The 26,966-nt window shown below is 40.7% G+C and overlaps 1 protein-coding gene across 1 annotated transcript in view; it reads right to left on the bottom strand.

The window, feature by feature from the left end:
• Positions 1–26,966, bottom strand: part of VIPAS39 (VPS33B interacting protein, apical-basolateral polarity regulator, spe-39 homolog) — a 1,635,849-nt gene that overhangs the window by 259,241 nt on the left and 1,349,642 nt on the right. The window contains exon 16 of the mRNA XM_044074687.1: positions 6,267–6,308. Coding sequence (XP_043930622.1) covers positions 6,267–6,308 — 42 coding nt within the window. The remainder of the gene's footprint in view (positions 1–6,266; positions 6,309–26,966) is intronic.

Here is a 26,966-nt window from a genome sequence, read left to right as displayed (position 1 = left end):
TGCTGATCTGTTCCTTCGATATGCTGTGGCTTCGTGCATTGGGGTTTGACAAGTTTGCTATTTCTAGCATTCGCTCATGTAATAAGAACCCTTAATGCCCTTGGCTTAATCTAATGACTATGTGAATGTGAGTGGGTTTTAAAAAATGAGAGACCACAATGTAATAAATAGTTTTCTTCAAGTAAATAAACGTTCAGTGACAGTTGAGAAATCTGGAGCTGAAGGCAGCTCTACATTTTGATCTTGTTTACATGGAAACAAGTTGAACAAATGTGAAAGCAATAAACTGAGACATCTGGACATTGCTGACTGAGAGAAACATAACAGTAAAAGGTAGGTTTAGTAAAAAAATAAAATTTGAAATTATTGGAAGTGAATAAGAGATAGCAGCTTTTCTGGTAACTAAAAAAATAATGCATTTATTAAAGCAGTGTATAATTTAGTTTTATTTAAAAATAGCCAGTTTACTTTGGCTTAAAATTAAAAGGTAATGTGTTCTGAAAACATTCAAATTGTTTATCATATCTGGGAGGGGAATGGGGATGGTACAGGAGCAGACTGCAATTGGTGTGGGTGCAACCATGGGCTGTGCCATGTGTCTTAGCATGGATAACCTTAATTTTAGGTTGGGTTTTGCCTGTGTGTGCAGCTGTCGGGATGGGACAGTTGTTTCTGTCAGGAGGGATGGACTTAATTGTTTAAAAATTTTACATAGTTTTATGAGATTATTTTAAGTTAATGGGTTGTGGGGTGTTTTGGGGGACTTTTTTTGTTTGAAGGTTTTTCATTGCAACAGGAAGTCTTGTGGAATGTGACTTGGGTTCGAATGGAGATGACAAGGGTCAACTGTTTAAATGAATAACTTGACAAACATTAGTGTGTGCAGATAACACAAGCTGGAAAAAGACTTTAAAAAAAGAGTCATATATATATATATATATATATATATATATATATATATATAAAAAATAGGTGGGAACAATGACTTCCTGCCATAATGACGATACTTCCCATATTATCTTGGAATGTGGATGGTCTCACAGGTACAGAAAAAAGGAAAGAACACTGAATTATATTAAGAAATGCAGAGTACAAATAGCAATGCTACAGGAGACACACTTGGAAAGCAAAGAGCATGTGAATTTGATAAAGGATTTCAGGATGGATTTCAGCAGATCATTATGGACAAACAAAACAGGGAGTGCTTGTACTAATTGCTAGAGGAGATCCAACAGTGATAGAAGAAGGGAAAAATATAGTAATACTAGATTTGTTGTGGTAAAGTGCTACTGGCAAGGGAAAATGATTATGCTGGCATGTATTTATATTCCAACTAAAACTGCTATTACAGAGCTAAAGAAATATTTGGGAGAAATAATCTGCTTTCAGTGAGGAATATTACTTATAAGTGGGAACTGAAACATGATTTGCAACACTGTAGATGTATCTGGAGGACCTGGAAAGGAAAATATAACAAAATAAGGTAGATTTATGACAGTAAGTGTTATGGAAGATGTGAATTCAGTAGAACGAACTGAAAGAATTTACATGTTACTTCCCAAGGTACAACTGGGCTAGACAAGACATAAATCATATTTCAAAGGAACATGTGCATTTAACTGAAAGCTTTGACACACAATCAACAACTATTTCAGATAATGCATTAATAACAACAAAGATAAAAATGCAGGGTAATGAATTACAAATGAGACACTGGTGCTTCCTTATCTACATGTCAAAAAGAGAGGAATTTAAGAATAGGTAGTGGAAATTATTTAAGAGTTATTAGGGAAGACAAAAATTTCTCTAGAAGTTATAGCTAGTGAGTGGGACAAAACAAAAGTGGAGTTTAAACATAGGGTAGAAATAAAAGAAAAACAGATATGGTTAAGAAGTAAGAATTATTTAGAGGGACTGACAAAGTTTAAAGTATATGCAGACTAAGGTGTGCAAATGCAGAGTACTAAAGAGAAAATAAGGGAGCATTTGGGTAATATGCTTGAGTTTAGAAAGACTGCTGTTAAGCAACTGTTTTTTGATAACTCCAGAACACAAAAACTTTTATCACAACAACTTAGGTAACAGAAATCAGAAAAAAAAAATGTTGCTAAACTTAGCTTACAAAAAGAAAAAAAAACAGAGAACATGTAGAAATTTTACAGATACTTCAGAAATTTTATGAACATCTGTATAAAGCAGAAGAATGTAGAAATAAAAACGCAGATGAAAACTGTGCTGTATAATCAATCTGCAGGAATAGATGGTATTCATGTGGAAGTTTGGAAGCTAAAAGAGGGACAAGTGATACAGCTCTGTAAGTTCTTTTAACAGTAATATAAAAAGAGGGGAAGCACCAACATCCTGGAAGAATGCTGTGGTGACTGTAATGCCTAAAGATGGTAAAGACCCATCAAACACAGCTCAAATATGTCTATTTCAACTTTGACTCATATTATAAAGTGTATATGGTTACAGTAGTTAAAAGAATGTCATGGGTGTTGCTAAAACTGATAGACATGGATAAATGTGTTTTTAGAGGGAGGCAAACAATGAACAACCTTAAGGGAACGATGATCCAGAGGGAAGCAGAAAGTAAGAAAATGCCACTGTTATTGGTGGGTCTTGATGCACAGAAAGCATTCAACAGAGTAAGCTGGAATTTTATGAGTAGGGCAAAGGAAGCATTTGCATTCCCTCATAAAATAATAAGATTAATTAGCAGGACAGATGAAGAATCAGAGACAAAAATGCAAGTGGGAGGATTCCTCTCTGGTAAGGTGTGTCTGAACAAAGGAACCAGGCAGGGGTGTACTTTTTTCCTTTATTTCTTTAAATTTAGAGCCATTTGGCATACAAAATAAAGGACTCAGAAATGCAATGATATAGTTTGTATCGTAATCAAGAAAAGTTGGATTTATTTGTAAACGATATTATTTTGTACCTAATAAAAACAGAAAAAGAACATCTCAGTGTTGTGAAACATTCTGAGATAGTTTCAAGTCTTTACAGGATATAAAATGAATGAAGGCAAAACAAAGAATATAACTGTAAATTACGTACCCACACATGAATTGGTTCAACAATACCCATATTTATGGGGATATGATTAAATGAAGTACTTAGGAGTATTGGTTGAAAAGGATTCTGTTTTGCAGCTAAGGATATGTGGGAAGGGACTAAACAAAAGATAATACATAAACTGAGAAACTGGAAGTCCTTGTCTATGAATATGCACAACAAAGACACAAGCAGTGGAAATGTTTTTAGTCCTTATAGTTTTATACACACATCCGGCATATTTCTATCAATCAGAGGAAAGTTGTGCTGTGGACAGTAATTAATAAAGAGTTGAAGGATTTTATCTGGGAGGGGAAGAGGAGATGGGTCATGTGGGATAAGCAGATCCTTTCAACAGAACACAATGGTTTAGGATTTGAAGGGGTATTTTAGAGTTTCACAGTAAAGGCTCAAATACATAACACAAACAGAAAGCTATAGTTCAAAGTAGAAAAGGGTGATGATGAAGTTGGGGGGTGGGATTCAAGAAATTTTGGATTTTTAATGCAGTTCCGCAAAGAAAATAACAACAGCCATACAAAATATTATATTTATAAAGAAGCAGAAAGTTCAAGAGGAACCTGGACGAGTGGATGGGGCATCATAAATTCTTACCAGGGGATAGCACCCACAACCCTCCTGGACATGGGCAGTCATCACTAAATGCAATCTTGGGTACTGACTAGTACCTCTATGGTATTACATTGGGTTGAAAAGGCTAGGCTTAAAATGACCTTGGGTCGATAGCCTAGTAATCTCCTCTGATCCTATAATTCTAAGAACTAAGCCAACACAAGAATGAAGAAAGGAAATTCTGCTGATAGGGATTATTACAATTAGGGATACAGAGAATAGGCAGGAGGGAGCTGGAATTTACTGGAAAAAACTAGTAAAGGAACCAATGTATTGGGAGCAAATAACTATAGAGGCAGAAAGGTAAAAGTGTAGGGAGAGGAGACTACCATCCCTATGGGGGATTACTGTCAGACTATAGGCAAAGGGAAAGGGACAGGGGATTCCTAAGTGACAGACCTGTGCTGGTAGAATTTTTAGATGATTCCAGAACATAAGTTGCTGTTAAAAAAGGGATATCAGCAGGGCATACAAAATATTGCATGGTAACTATAGAAATCAATTAGCAGAGGTTAGAAAAGATTGGGAAGAGAGACTGGATAAGGAATTCATAAGGAAATGATGGGAGGACATAATATGACACAAAGTCTAAAAGAATCAGCATTTTTGCTTGGAAGTTTTTTTTCATTGGTATTTTTATACCCTAAGCAGACTCCAAAGAATGTTTCCTCTGGAAGATGCCAAATGTTGGAGGTGTGACAGGGAAGAAAAAGGTGAGTGTGAATACATGTTTTGGGAGTATAATGAGTTGGTAGACATTAGAAAAACTCGCTACAGAGTACTCTGTCAGAAATATTGGGTAGGCAAATGGGTGTAACTAAGGAAATTATTTTTTGAGCTGGGATACAGGATCTGAATTGTCTAGACATAGTAAGGCCTTGCTAAGTCTAATTCTGGTGGCCGTCAAAAAAGCATTTACTAGAAAATGGAAATCAAAGTCTAAACCAAATGAAGTAGCAAATATTGTAAAGAACTGGAAAAAGGATCTTTAGAAATGAGTAGGAACAAATTACATAGAAAAAATGGAAACTGTGGAAACAATACACACAGAATAATATTTTGAAGGAGGAGTGAAGTTTGAGGGAAGACAGGAATTGATCAATTTAAGTAATGTTGGCTTGATAGTAACTGGATAAATGTGAGCATGTTAACATGGTTTGTTTTCTTTTATAGATATGTATGTTTGCCTATGACTTAAGTGATAATTCAATAAATTTGTTTAAAAAGATGATTAAGAAGTGTTTAAACTGAATTAGGGGGATAACACTTGATGTCAATGAGAGACTGATATGGCCTGCCAGAGAAAGGATGGGTGAATACTGTTTTGGTTGGGGTTTGATTTTCTTTCTAATTTTTCTCTCAGTTGCTTCACAAATTTTGAGGTGACTGCTTAGAAGATGGGAATGGCTGACTGCAACAGTGAAGGGAGTAGTGTATGAGTTGGTTGCTGGGTACCAACGGCATTGTCATGTATGGTACATGTCTGGAGAGAATGGGGACCAGCATCAGTGGAAGAAATAAATCTTTTTTAAATTATGAAGGCAATTGGGGTCCATTCTGGGTATTGATTTACTATAGATGTTTTTAACAAAGTAAGAAATGTCTCAGATTACTATACAAAAGTGTCTGAGTTGAGACGCCATATAGGATTGTTTAGGCCTAACATAAGTAGATTTAGCTTCCCCATTGTGAAGTTCAAAGATTTGTTAGACAGCTGTGTTATTTTTTTTTTCTAGTGTCATTTCCTGTCTTTATGAGGATTTTGAGATTAGGCATAACCCAAGGGCAGTGCTGATCTTCAAATCAAATGGGCTTTCTTCATGCTCTAATTTTTCATATATTTTGAATCAATGAATTTTTAACATGAAAATAAAATAGAGAAAATGTGCAAAAAGGCCAGGCCTAAAAGAGGAAGAACTGCTTCTGATAAACAGGATAGGCAAAATACAAACCTGCTTAATGGCTTAGTCCTTCTTGTAAAACGTGCAAGTAAAAGCCTTATTTCTTCTTCTTCACTCAATTTTTGTAATCTACAGAAAGTAAGTCTGTGGATATATATCACTCACACAGTCCATTTCCATCTGCATTATCAGTATCTTTGAAATGACCTGGAATCTGCACTATATATGCTTATTTTATTAACATTTGTTTACAGAGAAAGTCTGACTTGGAACTAAGCCAATTTTCAGCGGAGGCCTGGGGAGAAACGCTCCAGACACAAGTCTTTGTAATATTGGAGGAAACCGGAGCACCCAGAGGAAACCCACGAGTGCAGGGAGGACATGCAGACTCAACACAGAATGCACTCCAGCCGAAAATTGAACCAGAGAACCTCTTGCTGTGAGGCGACAGCACTACTACTAGACCACTGTACCATCCTTCCACCTATATGGACTCTATACGGCTCCTGTCTCTGCAAAATCAGTGACCTCATCTTTCTAGTTTGTTCATCACATATTCTTGTTTGCTTCTGAAGCATATTAAGCAAAAAGTATATGATAAAGACATTTTCTGCAACAGTACCATAGACATTCAGGTTGGCATGCAATTAATTTTATAAGCAATAATTATCTTACCTTAAAAGTCTTCTTCAGATTTGCTGGACTACTAAATGTTCCCTGTGAAAACAGAAAGAAAATGGTCAGCTTGATGATCTAGATGTTTTTTTACTTTTGTGGTAAAAATGAAAAAAGACAAAGGAAGGCAGCATAACAGAAATAAAAGAATTATGCAGAAATAAATCTTAAAATCAACAGATATAAAATGACAACTTTTAATTTGCACATTGAAAAATAATTTGATTCAGTTAACTGAATATTAATGTATAATATTAGAAAATGTCAATTGAAAATATTTTATTAATTGCACGACATCTTATTTATGAACACAGTGAAGTTAAAAAACAGGATATTTTTAAAGTAACCATTTTGTGAAAAAATGCTTGATAGTAGGAACTAATAAAGAAAAAAAAGGTAAAATGGAAGGAGAAAATTTTATGGTTTGGTAGAAATGTTTCAAAATATACAACTACAATTTATAGAGACATAATTAACATGAGTGTGTATGTGTGTGTTTATATATATATATATATATATATATATATATATATATATATATATATATATATATATACATACACTGTGTGTGTGTGTGTGTGTGTGTGTATTCGAGAAGACCAGTAGATATTCAAGGAATAACACATTTCATTCATGGAAAAATTCAAGAGAATAAGATAAATAACTTGGAGAAAATACCAAATGCTATTAGAATATATGCACAGAATATTATACAATGATTAAGAAAACATGTCCATATTATATCACGTTTAGACAAATTATTAACTGAATACAAAGAAAATGTTAAAATCAATTTTGAAATTTATTTTTCAAAATAATGATTATGGATACACTGAAGCTGAACACTGACTCAGCAAAAACATCAGCAACATTCTTAAAAACTTTCACATGGAAAATTATACACACAGCATTTTATACATCAAATAAAACAGCAAATATTAATTAAATAACTAGTTTTTGAGACGTCATTTGATAGTTGCAGTTGGAATAATACTGTAGTACATGGAGTGCCATGATTACCTCAAAAAGTGGCTAAATTACATCCTGATTCAGTGCTGTTACTGCAAAAGACCCCATCTTAATGCTTAGAGGGATGCTTAACTGTTAAGCATCCCCTTTGTGTTGTTAAGGTTAGATCTGCATTAAAAGCAGACCACACTGACCAGTAAATAGCAACAGCTGGGCATGAAATAGCTTTGTTTCAACTCCCGTTTCTGCCTGCTGTCTGCTAAAATGCACACAGTACTTTGATTACAACTGCTTCCTTACATGGGGAATACGTAAGGACATCAACCATTTCCCCACTGCTTTACTGATGTTGAAAGCTGAAACAAAATATTGCACTTTTTTTTTTTTTAAATCTTATTTTTGATTAATATAGAGTACATGGAGAAGATAAATTTCAAAGCAATGCAAAGAATTATGAGTAGGTCAGAACTTGTAATCCTGTATTATATGTTCTCAATGTTGCTGTCAAGATTCACTTCTTGAGCTTCACTCCCCAGGTGAATTTCTTGGCATCCAAGTCTTGAATAATGACCCAATCATAATCATCTATATTTATAACAGTACATCTTCAAGTGGATATTTTGGGAGAAAATTCAAGATTTTTGTCAAACACTGTATTTAGATAAATTTTTGCTTCTTAGAAAGATGGTGGTTAGTTTTTAAAAAGGGCTACCATGAGAAATAAGCCCTAACATGAGTGGCCAGCCACTAAATAACCCTTTCTGAATCAGAGAGAAGTGAACTGCAGTGATTTTACACAATCGGCAAAATCACCGAGATAGGCTCCCTACATAGCCATGTTAAATCCTAATGAAGCATTCTGGGAAGCAGCTAATGTTAATTAGCCACATACTGCCTCCCAGAAATGCTTGTGGAAAGGCATTTATGCAACAAAACAATTCAGAAAAGCATTCAGCTGTGTAAATTAGGATGGTTGGCCGTGTCATTTGACATGGCCAAAATGCTGCATTCTGCTATTATTTTCAACAGATGATCTCATGCTGCTGTTAAGTATTTGGAAGTTCAGAGTAGTGGTGGGGGATGTGTGTGAGAGAGAGAGAAAGACAGAGAGACAGTATGCAAGCATGTGCAGGTGTACGTGTCTGTGCATGTCTGTTGAGGTATAAATGGTGTAAGATGACTGTGTGAGAGATTATGTCTGCCTGGATGATTGCAGTAGCAGTAGCAGGTCAGGGGATCAATAATGCAGGGACAAGTGTGTGTGTATGGATGAATAGGTAAATGTGTTTAACTGTGAGAGAGAGAGTGTGTGATATGTACAGTAAATGCCTATGTATGTGAGGATGTCTGAGTGTGTTGCTTGCATATGCATGGGAGAATGAACAAAGGGAGTACCTGTGCCAACATCATTGCTACAATCTCCTTGTGTTCTGACTAACAGTGCTTCTGAAACAAACTGGAAATATAACGCTGATAAGTACATTTTCTGGCCCTTTGTTCAGAGCTCTGCAATGTCTTTATTTTTGCTTGACTGAATTATTTATATATTTGCTGGCATTGTTTTCTGATCTGTGCTAAAACTTTTTTTCCACCCTCAAACCCTATTGCTGTTGTGTTCTTAAAGTTGGTGGCTCTTGCAGTTGCCCACCCCTATTCTAAATTTGATCTGGGACACTCCTCCCAGTACCACCTCTTTAGCTCATTCTACCTACCTATTTTTATTTTTATTTTATTTTTTATTTTATTTTTGTTAACCGGGGAAGTCCAACTAGACACAGGTCCATTTTCAGCGGAGGCCCGGGGAGAAAAGCTCCATGATACAATACAATATTAGATTAAAACAGTACAAAGCAATTCTTAACATTTATAAGTAGTACAGAGGACCATTTACATGGCATGTGATAACACTAGTAGAATATACAGTCAGTACTCTAGTAGAATATACAATTAGTACAAATAATACAAATATATATAAAAAATTTATTTTTTTTTTTTGTAGAAAGATTAGTAAATATAAAGTTGTAATACATTTATGCTTTAGTATAACCGAGAAGTAAATAAATGCCCACAGTGGCATAAAATAGGATAAAGGTATAGGTAGGATGAGAGTAAGATAAGCTCTGTTAGGTATTGTGTTAGTCTAGAAATGGATTAGAGTGTTTTTCAGGTAAGGGATATAGTACAGAACAGTACAAGTGTTGGAATGTTTACTGCTGTTAGATTGATGAAATGTTAGGATGAATCTGTGGGATAGCAGTACAGCTCAGTAAAGGAAAATGTTGTAGTGTAGCATAGTCCTTGCAAATGAGCATAGATATTGCCACCCTGGGGTATAGCAAGAGCAGAGCCAGATATTAGAATAGTAGGATTTCAAGAGGTGTTTGAAATGGGTGCAAGAAGTAGTGCTAGTTATACAGTTTGGGAGTAAGTTCCAGGTTTGTGCTGTTGTGCAGGCAAAGAGAGATTTACCTGCTTCATTTTTATGTCTAATTACTTGAATGAGATTTTGGTTGCTAGATCTCAGGGCTCTAGTGGTGGTGTAGGGCTTAATTAGTTGTTGGAGGGCAGGAGTTTTTTCAGGGTAGTAGTAGAGTTTATGTGCAACTATGGCTTGATTGAGTCCAAGTAGCTGAGGAAGTTCCAGCCACTCGAGTTGCATTAGGGAAAGACAGTGATGGGATCTATTTGAGGAGTCTGTTGCAAATTTGGCAATTTTGTTGTAGCATGATTCCATTTTGTGAAGTTCAGTCAGGTGAAGGTTAGTTAAGATAGGGGAAGCATAGAGAAGGATAGAGAGGAGGTGGCTTCTTGCAATAGTGGCTTTGGTCTGATTAGTCATGAACTTTTTATTTCTATAGAACAGACCCAGTTTTCGGTTGACCTTTTTGATGGTTTGTGCTATATGGATATCATACTTTAGGTGGTTATCAATGTCAACTCCTAGTAGTTTGGTGTGGTTGGTTGGTGTGATTTGAACATTGTTTTTGGAGTTTATAGTGAGGTTATAGTCTGAGTTGGATGATCTGCCAGGGGTGAATAGTATTAGTCTGGTTTTCTTTGGGTTGAGAAGAAGTTGTATTTTAGTACACCAGGTTTCTGCTAGGGTAAAGTTGTATTGGGAGATGGTGTGTAGTTCCTTAATGCTGGGGGCAGCACAGGTTATGGTGGTGTCATCAGCATATTGAACTACTGTAGCAGTGGGTAGTGAAGAAGAAATGTCGTTAGTGAAGAGGGAGAACAGCAGTGGGCCAAGGATTGATCCCTGAGGGACTCCTATGGAAACTGGTAAGAGGGGGGACAGTTTTTCTTGCCAGAGAACTGCTTGTTGGCGTTCTGATAAATAGCTGTTGAACCAGAGTATGGTGGAGGGTCAAATATTGAGACTAGATAGAGTATTGAGGAGCAGATTGTGGTTAACAATGTCAAAGGCTTTTGATAAGTCGAGAAAGATGGAAGATACGAAAAGACCTTGGTTTCTAAAGTGATTGACTGTATTGGTATAGGATAGAAGGGCAGTGGTTGTGCTGTGGGAGGGTCTGAAGCCGTGTTGGGAGTTGGATAGTAGTTTATTTTGCTGAAGATATTGCATTAGTTGCAAGTGGACAACTCTTTCTAGAATTTCTGATAAGGGTGATAGTGTGGCAATTGGACAATAGTTGGTTAGCTCTAAGGAGTTGCCACCTTTATGCAGAGGGACAATATGGGAGATTTTCCAGTGGGTGGGAACTTTGTGTTCTGAGATTGATCTATTAATAAGAATTGACACTGGGTAGGATATGGTGTCTGCTGCTATCTGAAAGAAATCTGCAGGGAGTTTATGGGCAGCTAGTGTAGTTGGTTTTAGCTTCCTAAGGAGGTTTGCAACCATTTTAGTGGACACTGGTTATAGGGAAAAGGTAGAGAAGTTATTTTTTGTATGACTGTTATAGGCGATAGAAGATTGTATAGGGGTATCATTATTTTTCTGGGTATTGGCTAGATTTTTAACTGTTTCTGTAAAGACTTTATTAAATTGAGTAGGAATATCATCTTGGTTGTTTGGCAGTACAGGGGTGGGAGTGGATACTTTTCCAGGGTGAAGTAGTCTATTAATGGAGGTCCAGAATTTATGTGGGTTATGGCTATATTTATCCTGTAGGTTTTTGTAATAGTTGGACTTGTCTAGTTTAGTTAGTCTCTTGGCTGTATTACGTAGTTCTGTATACTTTGACCTTAGGATAGTGTTTGAATTTTTGTGGGAAGCTATCCAGAGTTTGTCCCTTTCTTTCAATATCTTTTTTGTCTCTTTGGTGAGCCATGGGGCTTGGTGGGTTTTTGTCCTAATGGATCTAGTAGGGGCATGATGGCCTAGGATATGTAGGAAGGTAGAGCTAAAGTACTGTACAGCTTCGTTGAGAGGTAGTTGTTTAAGAGGGAGCCAGTTGCAGCAATTTAGTGCTTTATTAAAGTCATTGGCTCTGAAGCTTTTTTTATTGAATATTATTTTTAGTAGAGGTAGGTTGGGTAGGTGTTGGGTCTTGCTCCTAATTAGGTAGGTGGGTTGATGATCACTTAGACTGTCAGGTAAACAGCCAGATTGATGTACAAAAGTGGGGTGAGATACCAGAATCCAATCCAAAATGGATTGACGTTTGGTTGTTTTGTCTGTCCTAGTGGGGGTTGTGATTATTTGGGAGAACCCGTACAGTTTGATATGCTCTGAGGGATAATCTTTGGAGCAGTTGGCCCAATCTATGTTAAAGTAACCTAGTAGTATTGTTTCGTAAGGGAGGGAGAGTGACAACCAACTTAACATGTTTTCCATAATGGGAATGTTGTTACCTGGGGGTATATATGCCCCTGCGATGATTATTTGTTTGCTTGGGTTTAATTTAAATTTGGCTAGGATAAGTTCTACGTTGTTGATTTCTTCATTGTTATAGTCAAGTAGTTCTAATGAGAGGTGGCTTTGGAATAGACTTGCTACACCTCCACCCTTTTTCCCTGTCCTGTCTTTATGCAAGATATCATAACCTGGGGCTATGATCTCGTTATTGTGGTGATCAAGTTTAAGCCATGTTTCTGTTAGTACCACTATGTCAGGTTTGTATAGTGCTAACAAGGCATGCAGGTCATGTATTTTGTTTGGTATGCTTCTTGCATTGATATTTAGGAGGAGGAGAGATGCTTTGGGCTTGTAGAAATGGGAGGTTGGTAGCTTTATTTTGGCTTTTTCTGTTGAGGTAGGGCCAGGATTTGGGTGAATGTCTCCACAGCAGGAGAGTTTTAGGAGTAAGTTTAAGTATAGTTTGGTGAGTTTATTTAGAATTTTAGATAACTTGTGTGAGGTATGGGTGTTAGTTTTTATTGTTAATTTGTTATAATAGAGAGACTGGGTTAGAAAGGATGTAGAGTTGGGGGTTGTAATAGAGTTTAGAAGTTGTGTGTGACAAGTTATGGGTTTGGTTTGCCACGGGAGTGGAAAAGTGATATTTAGATGGGTGTGATAGGAAGAGAGTATAGAGAGCAGAAGTAGGATGGAGATAGTTGCTTGACAAAATAAAAGTTTATGGAGAAGGGGGTGTTGTATGCTATACACGTGTGAATTAGTGTGAAGATAAAATTGATTTGGAAGTAAAATTGCTTGATAAAATAAAAGTTTATGGAGAAGGGGGTGTTGTATGCTATACATGTTTGAATTAGTGTGAAGATAAAGTTGATTTGGAAGTAAAATTGGTGAGTAAGTTAGGGTGTAGATGTTGTGGGTGTGGTGGTAGTGATAAATGTTGTGCTTGATTGCTAGGAGGTTTGGTGGTTGAAATATGGGTTATAGTTGAATGGAGTGATGTAACAGGATAATTGGGGGTGAGAATTGATGGGGGTGTGGTCTAGACGTATAAGTTTGAGAGTCCCAGGGGTGGGTGGGAAAGGGGGTAGGGTAGGGGAGTGAAGTGAGCGGAGCGGGTTAGCACTGCTGTGGAAGAGGCACGGTGAGAGAAGAAAAACAATCAGAGAAAGGCTTTTCAGCAGGGCAGAGCTCTTTAGTGTCTAGAAATAGTGGATATGATTTAACATTTTATGCACAGAGCTCTGAAGGAATCTACTAGCAGGAATAGAACAAAATATAAGACTAGAGAGGGGGAAGTATAGTTACAGGGCTATTTGTTTTGATGGAGAGCTGAGTGGGGGAAGTAGAGTAGATGAGAGTTAGTGTGGCTAGGAAGTACAAAATGGGGGGAGTGTACAGATAGAGGTGAGTGGTGGGGAGAGGCTATGTGGTAGTAAGAAGACAGAGTAAGGAGAGAGAACAGAACGTGATCAGGAGTAGGGGTTAGACTAGTAGTAGCTTGAGAGGGGAGATAGGGGCTAAAAGTGGTCAGGACTAATCAAGTGATACTTAAGTAGGTAACAAGGAACGAGTCTGGACAGGTAGTGAGTGAGGAGGGGGTAAGAGGTGGGGTGTACAGAGACGTGTTGTGGCTGACCAGGTACCTTACAATGTAGATACTCACTAATAGGCTAGGAGGACAGCTTAAAATCTATATACTTAACACATACTTTGCTCTGTTTTAATAGCACAGTTGCTGGAGAGGATTCCGCGGGCTTCAGTAATCAAGGGGAGTGGGTATTCCTCTTTTTAGGTGGTGTAGGTTTTATTTTAAACCATATTTATGGTTGTAGGGACTTTGCTCTGTTTTAATAGCACAGTTGCTGGAGAGGATTCCGCGGGCTTCAGTAATCAAGTGGAGTGGGTATTCCTCTTTTTAGGTGGTGTAGGTTTTATTTTAAACCATATATATGGTTTCAGGGACTTTGCTCTGTTTTAATAGCACAGCACAGTTGCTGGAGAGGATTCCGCGGGCTTCAGTAATCAAGGGGAGTGGGTATTCCTCTTTTTAGGTGGTGTAGGTTTTATTTTAAATCGTATATATGGTTTCAGGGACCTGGTCAGCTTGGGCACACTACCGCGCTAGTGGAGTGGAGACAGAGATCATTTGGGAAGGCCCAAACCCTTAGTCCCTTAACCTTGAATTACCTTCTGTTCCTGCTCTCTCCCTTTTTACTTTATTAAAAAAGACACTTTATTCAGCTGCTTATATTTTCTAATTTGTGTTTCTTCCTACTACTCTGTTACTTCATGTTGCTTTGCTTTTTCCTGCTACTTGCTGCCCAAGTGTTCAACTGCATCTTTTCTTTTGCATTTATTCCTGCTTGTTTATAGCCTGTCTAAATTGTTAAGTGTTATTCTAAGCTCTTAGTGTTGGTTTAAGCACTTAGCTCTCCGTGGGATTTCTCCCTCAGATTCCGACAAATATGGATGGACAATTTCCTACAGTTTCTCCTGCCAGTCTGGTTGATATGGGAACCTGAAACAGTGTAGCAACTGCCTCATGTACATGGACGACCATCTACTATTAACACCTAGGAACACAATTTGTGAGAGATGCAATTACATTAGGAACCTAGAGTCCAAGCTCTCTCCCCCTCAAGCCAGGATATCTGGCACTGAAAAGGTTCTCAACACAATCACTACACCTCAAACACCCACATGTACACAACACACACCTACATATGTGGAGGACCTCCACATAAACATACCCACATAAAAGAGACCTCCGAGGCAAAAACACATGCGATCGCCACAGCCCTCCACACCACATACCATGTGCAGTCCACACACCTGTGTCTCATAACCACTAAGGCTTCACCATAAACCCAACATATTAGTCATAGGAGACTCCACCGTGAGACACAGATGTGCCTCTCACCAGGCTGGTTAAGGAGAAGGTCACGGGTAGTTGTCTGTCAGGTGCCAGAATCCACCATATCACACACGCACTCAAGTCTCTCAACAACAGGTACTGTTATGACTCTGTCATAATCCGTGTTGGCGTGAATGACTTGGAACATACCTCTCTGGACTATATGAAGAGAGACATGATTGAGCTCGCTTGATTATGTGTCCCAAGCAGGTATGTCCCTCGCCTTAAGCAGCATTCTGCCGTCACCCAGAAAGATGCCACAATACAAACAGAAAATGACTGACTGGCTTAGTTTCTGGTGTCATTCCAGGGGGATCCAGTACCTGACAGCTTGGGAAGATATGATTGACAGACCACAATGTTTTGCCAGAGATGGTCTGCATCTGCCTCACCTGGGATTCAGGCTTCTGGCAAAGGCTCTTGCCTCCCCTATAATGCCTTTTTTAGGAAAACTAATGAGGTTAAAACTAACAACACAAAAATTTCAAGAAAACACAAATTAAAGGTCATGCTGCTAAACGCTAGGAGTCTAAACATGAAACTGCACTCATTGCAAGCATTCCTAACCCTAGAAAATGCTGACATCTGTGCAGTCACAGAAACCTGGTTCAAAGCTGCGGAGAGCACCCCACAGCCTTAGCTGGCTACTCATTCTATCATACATTCAGACTATAAACTGTGGGCATTAAAGCCAAATGAGGTGAAGTTTCAATATACATTAAGGACATACACACCTCCAGGTTGGTCAAACAATATGACGCACAGGAGACACTCCAGGTGCAGTTAACCATTGACAAGACCCCTATTCAAATCATAGCTAGCTACCAGACCCCAAATCTGACTCAAGATGCCCAATCTGCCTATTTGGACCTGTTCGAATCTATCAAGATTCAACCCTTTACCCTGATCCTGGGTGACTAACTTCCCAAACAAAGACTGATAGAACTACTCATGCCAGAACACAAATGCCCAGAGATTCCTGGAATTTGTTAATGCAAATGCCTTGGAACAGCTAGTTGATACCTCTACAAGGGGTGATAATATCTTAGACTTGGTATTAACCAACATGAGTAACCAATGCAGCATCCCTATAGCATCATCCTCTCTGGTAAGATCCGACCATAAAGCAGTCACTTTCAATGTCACCATCTCCCCAAACCCCCCCCCCCCTCTAGCTAGGATCAGACATAAAAACTTCTCCAAAGCTGATTACAGCCTCCTGAGGGAAAGTATAAAACAGCTTCACAGCCCCCTCTCCTTCTGTAAGAACTGGCACTAATATCCAAAACTACACCAAAGCACTATACAAGCTTTTATTTAGATGCATGGAATCAGGAATACCCAACAGGACTAATAAAAAACCTGTCTGGTGGAAATCTGCAATAAATAAACTTTATAACAAAACAAAAAATTGCTGTCCAGGACCAAGAAGGAGCAGGTGCCCAATTGGAAGCATTTTCTCCTTAGCCAGAACAACCAAATAAGAGCACCAGTGAAATCCTCCAAAGCAAACTTTGAGTCCAAATTGGCCACATCGACTAGAGACAACTATAAGGCCTTCTTCACATATGTCCACAACCTCAAAGGAAGCACCCAGATCTGTTCTGAACTGGTGGTTGGTCAAGAACACCACATATACAAATCCCATAGATGTAGCAAACTTGTTAGCTGACAGATTCAGCGAAACCTTTACCCCTCTGTCCCCCCATCAATAAATCAGGACATCCCCAGTACCTCTCCCCTTGCCCTTATATCTAGGGAACAGGTCATCACTGCTCTCTCAAAGGCAAAAAATACAGCCTCCATGGGACCCGATAACATCCCAGGCTGCATCCTACATGAACTCAGCCAGGAACTTGCAGCACCATTAGGTACCCTATTCAACCAAAGCCTGAGTACTGACTTCGTCCCAGCTGAGTGGAGGACAGCCACTGTCATCCCTTTACACAAAGGTGGAGCTCCACTGATCCGGGAAATTATACAAACATCAGCCTAACTAGCCTGCTCTGCAAGGCCATGGAATGGATTATCATGGATCTCATTAACAAGGACACTGGCAACCTCTAAACACTTGATCCCACACAGTTTGGCTTTGTCAAGGGGAGGTCATGTCTGCTAAATTTGGTTGACTTCTTTGAGACAGTCACCAAAGCCATGGATGAGGGGAAGACAGTGCACACCACCTACCTTGACCTGGCCAAAGCCTCTGACACTATTCCCCACTCTGGCATAACAGATAAACTCTCTCAACTAGGCATCAATCCATATGTTACCAGATGGGTAGTAAACTGGCTCAATGATAGAACCCACGTAGTCAAAATAGGGGAAGCCACCTCAAGCAGTAGACCCATAACAAGCGGTGTATCCCAAGGTTCGGTCTTGGGTCCTCTTATTTGGAATATACTTTTCTGTGGCGCAGGCCAAAACCAGTGGGCTATGGCTGACCAAGTTTGCAGATGACTGCAAGCTGGGTGCTGTCATCAATTCCTCTAGTGATGTGGACATCCTCCAAGAAGGTAAGAGGGTCTCACTCAGACAAATGACTGGTGCCAGAAACATGGCCTCAAGCTGAATACCAAAAAATGCATCATCATCCCCTTTTGGGAGAGTGATGTCCCCACAAACTACCACATTAATAACAACGTCCTAAGCACTCAATAAGTCGTGAGGGATTTGGGCACCCAGGTTGATAGCAAACTGACTTTTGACCACCATGTTGCTTCCATTGTACAGAAAGCCTTCTACATGGCCCACCTCATAAGTAAGGGTATCTTAGCCAGTGACAATGAGGTCATAACATCACTGTTGAGTACAACACCCCTTTTGGCAAGTACCTCATAAAGGGCATGCAGCAGCTGGAGAGATCACAGAGGTTCCTCACCATGAGAATCCAGGGCCTCAAACATCTACCATACACAGATAGGCTAAAAGCCCTATCCCACTACTCAGTTTCATACAGACTCATCAGAGGTGACCTCTGTCTGGCATACAAGGCAATTACGGACCCCACCTTTATGGGACTGCTGCACATCTGCAAGTCAAGCTCCACTCGAGTAACCAGCAAGCGCAGCCTCAACCTGGTCTGTGACATCAACAAGACTTGTTGGCGGTACAGATTTGTGTCCCAGAGACTCCACCAGTTATGGAATATACTCCCTCTCCACATCAAGCAGAGTACCTCTTTATCCCTTTTTAAGCACAACCTGGGTAACTGGATGGGAAACAGAAAATATACCTTTGGGATTCTATCCATGTCCCTGCTGGACAGGGGCATTGGGTGCTGATTTGTCTAAACATGGGCTAAACTCTTGGCAAGGCTTATTAGGGCCTCAGGGCCAACAGCCTAATGACCTCCTATGATCTTATGAACATGAACAGCAATGTCAGTAATTAGACATGAATCAGAGATATGCAAATTAGACAACAATAAGGCTGTCCAGATTGTGGCTCAACTTGTTTCTGAATCAGATTTTAAATGATCATGTAAACTACCCTGTGGAGCAGCAGCAATGTTAGTTCACAGGATTCCTTCTGAATCCCACAGAATGTTACTCAATGCTCTCTTAACTACACGTATTAAAAGGAAACAATACCCCCTACTGGTCATTTGCTGGCATTTGTAAGGACAACATTTCAAAAAAGTGGCAAAAGGCATACCACCACCTTATCTGAATGAAGACAAATAGTAAAAATAGTTCATGACAAAGACATAAAACAATAAAAAAGATAGATTTCAAAACATTTACATTTTAAATACAGGCCAAAAGTTTATGCTGTTTTAGAAAAATTGGTAAATGAGGCAATACAGAGCCACATACTGATAAAGTTCTTACACATAACCTTTTGTTATGACCATAATGGAAAAATTGTTTAGAAAAATATAAAAAAAATAAAATGAATGATTATGTAAAACAGCTTATACCGTTACTTTAGATTTGAGTAGGTAGTTCTCTCTATATAAACACGGTTGAACATTGTTTGCAAAGATGAAAGTATGCATACTGGACTTAGATTTATATACAAAGCCCATGTTTGCACTCATTTCCCGCCTTTCCAGTAGCTAGTCTAGTCTAGATACAGATTTGCTGTATCCAGGACTGTTTGTAAGCTTCTGAGCCCTCCAAACCTTTCTGTGTTGGAGGGAAGCCTTCTAGCTTATCAGTGGGAGTGGTAAGCACTAGGTAGCCTATCTACCACAAGAGGAGTGGTTGCTGGCACAGAAATAGTAGTATATTGTCCGTCTGCACAGTTACTTCCATCTCTTTCAACTTTCTGGGTTAAAAGCCCGCATTTGCGCTCGTTTCCCACCTTTCATGTAACTAGTCTAGTCCAGATACAGATTTGCTGTATCCAGGACTATTTGTAAGCTTCTGAGCCCCACAAGCCTTTCTGTGTTGCAAATAAGCCTTCAAGCTTATCAGTGGGAGTGGTAAGCACTAAATAGCCTATCTACCACAAGAGGAGTGGTTACTGGCTCAGAAATTGTAGTTTATTGGCCATTTGGGCAGTTGCTCCATCTCTTTCACCTTTCTGGTTTGAAAGCCTGCATTTGCGCTCATTTCCTGCCTTTCCTGTAACTAGTCTAGTCCAGATACAGATCTGCTGTATCCAGGACTGTTTGTAAGCTTTTGAGCCCCCCAAGCCTTTCTGTGTTGGAGGGAAGCCTTCTAGCTTGTCAGTGGGAGTGGTAAGTTACGCACTAGGTAGCCTATCTACCACAAGGAGTGTTTTCTGGCCCAGAAATTGTAGTTTATTAGCCATTTGGGCAGTTTTTCCATCTCTTTCAACTTTCTGGTTTAAAAGCCTGCATTTGCATTTGTTTCCCGCCTTTCCTGTAACTAGACTAGTCCAGATACAGATTTACTGTATCCAGGACTATTTGTAAGTTTCTGAGCAGTGCCAAAAAGTCTGTTCTGCAATTTTTCCCTTAGATCTGCTACTTCTCTCCTCTCCTGCACTTTTACTAGCTTATTAGTGTAGCACTTTACCAGACTTCTTGTAACAATTATTGTAGCACACAAAAGTGCTACCAACACTAAACATTCTACAAGGAAACAGCTCCAGTACTTATTATTAATGCCCACCCCTCCAGGCATGTCTAAAGGTCAGTTTCCTGTGCTTTCTCCTATTAACCTGGTGAACTTGGGCATCCTGAGGCAATGCAGCAACTGCCTTATGTAAAATGACAACCCTCTCCTCTTACCTCCCAACACTCAGACTTGTGAGAGATGCACTTATATATACAAACTGGAAGCCACGCACTCTACAGCCAAGACCGGAATAGCTGGTCAAGAGAAGAAGGTCAACACTTGCACCACACCACAGGGAACACATAGCCCTCCAGAACACACACCAACACTGGCTTCATATAAAAATACAAACCACACAGCTACCTTCATGGAGGCTCTCAATAAAAATCTACCCAAACAGCAGAGACCGCCAAGGCAGAAATGCACTCGACCACCACAACACAACACTAATCACGAGACACATAACTCTCCTAAACAGTGTGCCACTCATCCAAAGCCCGTAAGGTAAAACAGCATGCCCAACACCCTAGTCATAGGTGACTCGATAGTGAGGCACACTAATGCCCCACTCACTAGGCTGAATAAGGAGAAAGTAACAGTCAGCTGCCTGTCAGGTGTCAGGATCCACCAGATAACGCACGCACTCAGGTCCCTCAACAACAGGTACAAATATGACTCTGTCATTGTATATGTGGGTGTGAATGACATGAAACGTACCTCCTTGGACTATATGAAGAGAGACATGAAGGAGCTCTCAGATTATGTAGCCCAGGCGGGTATGACCCTAGCCCTGAGCAGCATCCTACCATCAACCAGAATGATACCACAGTACAAGCTGAAGATGATTGATTTCAACAGCTGGCTAAGTTTCGGGTGTCATTCTAAGGGGATCCAGTATCTGTCTGCCTGGGATGACATGAATGACAGACCTCAATGCTTTGCCAGAGATGGCCTGCATCTGTCACCCCTGGGCTTTCGGATACTGGCCAAGGCTCTTGCCACTCCTATAATGCCTTTTTAGGTGGTGTTCCAAAGACCAAATTACCACCATAACAGCTACAAACAAATGCAATCTGAGGGTTATGCTGCTCAACGTTAGAAGTCTAAATCTCAAAATGCACTAGCTCGAAGCACTCCTTAAAATGGAGAACATCGACATTTGTGCTGTAACAAAGACCTGGTTCAAGGCAGCAGAAAGCACCCCTGCACTACCAGGCTATAAAGTACAGTTTTGTACCTACCATAAATGTAGATGTTTGAGTGTAAACACTGCTGCAGTCATTACACTTGGGTTATCCTGCCGTCAGGCGGTTCCCCAGTTGGCCTGAGTTCCAAAGTTTTGGTCCGGCGTCGGTTGCTGTCACCTCTTCCCTGACGTCAGTGCGACAGGGGTATATAAGATGCAGCCGACGCCATTTTCTTCAGTTTTTCTTGCCCCAGATGTCAGGTGCCCCCAAACAGGTAGGCAATTCAAATTGCTAGTAAAGTATACATAAGAAAAGCAAACAACAACTTTCAGTTACCAGCAATTACTCCCCATAGGTAGTAAAGGGTGGAAGACATAGGTACGTACCAGCAAGTTAGAGGGGAAGGAGGGAGGGTAACCTGGACTGCAGCAGTGTTTACACTCAAACATCTACATTTATGGTAGGTACAAAACTGTACTATGTTCATCGTGTTACACTGCTGCAGTCATTACACTTGGGTGGAATCCCAAAGCTGAGGTAGGGTGGCTGGTTCTATAAGGCATTAGGGGTGGCTATAAGGCCCTGCAGCACAGCAGTGGCAAAGCCAGCTCTGGATTTGGAGTATAAAGGCAAATGGTAATGCTTGGTGAAGGTATGCACAGAACTCCATGTTGCTGCTTCCAAAATATCCTTGGTGGGAACTCCTCTGAGGTAGGCAGTTGAAGTGACTGTTGCCCTGGTGGAGTGAAATCTAATGCTGTTAGGTAAAGGTTTCCCATGGTGTGTATAGCAGAAACGTATACAATGTCCTATCCATTTTGAAATAGTCTGTTTTGAAATGGCTTTTCTCTGTGCTCCTGCAGCATATGCTACCAATAATTGCTCAGACTTTCTGAAAGCTTTGGTTTTTCCAAGTAGAAGCATAACTGCCTGTGAATGTCCAAAGAATGCAGTAGTTTCTCCCCTTCATTCTGTGGTTTTGGATAAAAAGTTGGCAAGTGAATAGTTTTGTTTAGAGCCACACTTGATACCACCTTTGGCATAAACGTAGGGTTAGTTCTTAAAGACACCCTGTCCTGGTGGAAAATGAGGAAAGGTTCCACTGCCATTAGTGCCTGTAATTCTGAAACTCTTCGTGCTGATGTTATTGCCAGTAGCAGAGCAGTTTTCCAGGAGATATATTTTAATTCTGCTGTGCTAGCTGGCTCAAAAGGAGGTAAAGTTAATTTTTCCAAAACAAAGTTGAGGTCCCAAGTTGGAGTAGGTGCTCTACGGGGCGGTCTTATGTTTTTAGCCCCTCTGAGGTACTGTTTCAGCAAAGGATTAGATAAAATTGATGGATCCGTGTTGTAATGAGCGGAAATGGCAGAGGCGTGGATTTTGATGGATTAAAAGGAGAGGCCCTTGTCCAGCATCTCAGTTAAATATTGTAGTATCTGAGGAATGTTTGGGACAAGAGGGTCAAGGCTGTGAGCCTGGTTCCAGGCACAGAATCTCTTCCATTTATCCAAATAGGCTTTCCTGGTACTAGGCCTTCTGGCCTCCAGAATGACATCCATAACAGCTTTGGTGAGAGGCATTGCTTGCTTGACTAAGGAATTTTCCATGCAGCTAGGTTTAAGGTCTTTAGCTGGCTGTGAAGTATCTGATTATTGTGCTGAGTCAGCAGATGTGGGATTTGAGGCAAAATCCAGGGTGGTTCTTGTGCTAAGTTCTTTAAGATTGGGTACCAGTGCTGGCGTGGCCAGTCTGGTGCAATCAGGATCATCTTTGGCTCTTCTTACCTGGCTTTTATGAGTACCTTTGGAAGGAGAGGTAGAGGCGGGAAAGCGTATACTTGTAGGTTTTTCCAGCTGAATGAGAGGGCATCCACTTTCCATGCTTGTGGATGGTAACTCCTTGTGCAGAATTTCTGTAGCTGGCAGTTCTTTGGGGATGCAAACAGATCTATGTCCGGGCTCCACCATTTCTGTGTTATCATTCTGAATATTTGTGGATTCAATTCCCATTAGTGGGAATCCATGATGTTTCTGCTTAAGTCGTCTGCCAGTGTGTTTTTCTCTCCTGGCAGGAATTGTGCTTGCAGATGAACTTGGTAGTCTAGAGCTGTGTTCCACAAGGTCATGGCTCGTCTGCAGAGGGGGTAGGAGTGTGTGCCCCCTTGCTTGTTTATGTACCACATAACTGTGGTGTTGTCTGTCTTTAGTAGTAGTTGTCCTGGATGCAGCAGGTCCTTGAAAGCTATAAGGGCATTTTGTACAGCTAGCATCTCTTTTTGATTGATGTGAAGATGCCTTTGTTCTGCGGGCCACTCGCCCTGAATACATTTTCCTGCCATGTGTGGTCCCTGGGCGTAATCCGATGCATCTGTTGTCAGTGTTTGCCTGGCTGTGGGTTGAGTAAAAGGCTGTCCCTTGTTGAGGTGACAAGCTTGAGCCCACCATCGAAACTCCTGTTGAAGGCAAGGAATTAGTGGTATAACTGTTTCCAAACTTTGACAGTGTTGAGACCATACACTCTTTAGGTACCATTGTAGTTTCTTCATATGCAGTCTGGCATATGGAATTAGTAGTATGCAAGATGCCAGGTAACCCAAGGCCTGCAGAATTTTTCTTGCAGGGAGATGGGTCTTTGTTGCCATCAATTGAAAGTATTGAGTCAGTTGCCCATGCTTGTCTGGCGTGAGATAAGCCATCTGGGCCGTTGTGTTCAAGCTGGCACCCAGGAATATTATCTCTTGTGAGGGCACTAGTTTTGATTTCTTTTTGTTTACTGTGTACCCCAGGCAACTTAATAACTTTTTTACGAACGCCAGATGCTTTAGAAGAATGTCCTTGCTTTCTGCTTGAATCAGGCAGTTGTCCAGGTACGGATAAATTTGAATTCCTTTCTGTCTGCAAAATGCAATTACTGGTGCCAGGCACTTTGTGAAGACCCTGGGCACAGCAGATAAGCCAAAGGGCAGTGCAGAGAATTGACAGTGCATTGAACCAGCTATGAATCTCGGGTATCTTCTGCAGTTTTGTCTGATAGGGACATGCAGGTATGCCTCCTTGAGGTCCAAGGTCACGAGCCAAGCTTCCTTGCCCAGCATGGGAAGAAGCTGTTGTAGTGTCAACATTATGAATTTCGGAACATCCAGGTAAGTGTTTAGAGAAGAAAGATCCAGAATGGGCCTCCAGGCTTTGTCCTTTCTGGGAACCAGAAAGAGTCTTGAGTAAAATCCTTGTCCTTGCTCCTGTGGTGGTGCCTTTTGAATAGCTCTCATGTACAGGAGTGTTGTAATTTGTTTTTGAGCCTCTGCCCATTGATTTGGTGGCAGATCTGGCCTTCCTTTTAACCTTGGCAGAGTGTGAAAGTGGAACCTGTAACCTTGAGATACAATGTTAAGAACCCATTTGTCTTTGGTGATCCAATGCCAATTGTGATAGAAAAGTTCCAGTTTTCCTCCTAAGGGGGCTGCCAAGAGAGAGATGTTTGGCAGCTGTAGTGGGACGTCATTGAGGCTGCTTTTTATATCGTTGGGGCCTGTCTTCCCCTTCTTTCTGGCCTGGTGCACCCCATTGTCGAGGCCTGTAAGGACCTTGTGGTTGACCTCTACCTCTTGGATGTCTGTATCTGCCCCTATGAGGTCAGTCTGTAACTGGAAAGGACCAATTCTTTGTTGGCCAATTTCTGCTAAATCAAGGAGGCTGAACCTGTAAGAAATCCTTCACCGTTTGCATAGATTTTGCCTTATCCTCAATCTTCTTTAATACCTCTTCTGCCTTAACTCCAAATAACACATCCCGCTGCAAAGGTGCATCCAATAATTTTGCTTTAACATGATCTGGTAACGTATGTTCTTTTAACCAAGCATGTCTTCTAATGACAGAGCCTGTAACTGCTGCTCTACAGGAGGCCTCTAAAGAATCAAAACCACATTGCAAAGTATGTTTTCCCACTTGTTCAGCTGCATGCAATAAATCCTGCATTTCTTTAAAATTAGGAGGATCTGAATCTGGAAGCATTTTTTGTTTCAACTGAGATATCAAAAATTGCTGATATTTTAGCATGTGAAACTGGCAATTTAAGGCTCTCATTGCTAAAGTTGCAGACGTGTATACTTTCTTTCCCCATCTGTCTAATGCTCTGGAATCTCTGTCAGAGGGAACTGGGTTTTTTGCTGATGAGGCCTTAATCCCTCTGGGTCCCTGAGAAATAGTTTCAGGGTCAGCAACAGGGCTTTTATACAGAAATTTGTGTGAGTCAGGAACTCTGTAATATCTGTCAGGTTTAACTGGGGCTGGAGGTAAGGAGTCAGGATTTAAGCTGGATTCAGTATACACATCATCCACAATATCTAACACTGGCAGAATAGCAAGGGGTCTGTGTTGAGGTAATAAAAGGAAGTCTCTGAGCCTTTTCCTGGATTCTGAGTAATCCTGGCCTTCCCAATGGAAATGCTCCCTCATGGTGTGTAAAGTTTCCCCAAAGGAGTAGTCCTCAGGCAGAGAGGCTGATGGAATAGATTCCTCAGCATCAGAATCCTCATAAGGGGGTAAAGAATATCCTAGGTCTGAGGATGAATGTGAAGAAATGGACACCTGGTTGGATGAGTCATAGTCTGCATCCTGTCTGGGCCTTTTATCAGGAGGGGGATGGGACCCCCTGATCAGGGTGATTAGGTCTTCGGCTATTTTGAGCATTTGTTTCTTAGGCATGGAGGCCTGTCCTGGAGAATGCTGTACTTATTTTTTTGTTTTTAAGGGAGGCTTAGACTTAGCAGAGGGTTTAATGCTTAACTGAGCAGGTCTGAAAACACCCTGTGAAGTTGTGGATTGCTCAGCTTCTTCGGTTCCCTCTGCAGGGTTAGTTTCGGTAGGCTGAAAAACATGTGCGTCCGAAGGCCCAGCCAGCTCCACATGGGAGTCAGAGGCACCCTGTGGTTCTGCAGAAGCAGTCGTCAGGGGCTGCGAATGTGCCTCGCTGAAAACCGGAGAACCAGCGACCGGCCTAGAAGAGGCCTCGTCGTCAGTTTTGGGCCTTGGATGCCTGTCTTTGTCTTTGCGCTTTTTATGTATTCCGGTCGTCGGAAGTTCCGACGGCATGGTGTAATTCAATTTTCTGCCAAAATAATGTCGGGCAAAATCAAACTGATGTTTAAATGCGCTTGTTAAACGTAGCACAAAACCGACAACCAGTGATGTTGTGGTCTGGGCCTAGGCATTGGATACAATAGGAATGGAATTCCTTATGAGGTATTTGTTTCCCACAAGAAATACAGTTATTAACTTTTACTGACATCGGTCTGAGGCAAGAAAAAGTTTCCCCAACGGGGTACTTAGCTTTGTAGAAGACTTTGGTTCTGGATTCGGAATTAAAATCTCAGGAGTCGGCCGACCAGCACTTGCGAACTGCTTTTGCTTCGGGCACTGCGCGGCAAGAAAGACTGGGGAAAATGGCATCGGCTGCATCTTATATACCCCTGTCGCACTGACGTCAGGGAGGAGGTGACAGCAACCGACGCCAGACCAAGACTTTGGAACTCAGGCCGACTGGGGAACCGCCTGATGGCAGGATAACCCAAGTGTAATGACTGCAGCAGTAACACGATGAGCATCTTATTCCACGCTTTTTGGCCCCACAACTTGGACCGAAGCTCCAAAGGCAGTGGTGTTTCCATATTCATAAAGGAATTGCACACCTCCAGACTGGTAGCCCAACATAATGCATCAGAGATAGTTCAGGTGCAGCTAACACTGGGTAAGACAACAATTCAGGTCGTAGCCT

The sequence above is a fragment of the Protopterus annectens genome, chromosome 6.part0, assembly GCF_019279795.1.
Source record: "Protopterus annectens isolate FY-2018-M chromosome 6.part0, PAN1.0, whole genome shotgun sequence".
NCBI lineage: Eukaryota > Metazoa > Chordata > Ceratodontiformes > Protopteridae > Protopterus > Protopterus annectens.
The sequence above is the reverse complement of the archived record's forward strand: the minus strand, read 5'-3'. Positions and strand labels throughout refer to the sequence as shown.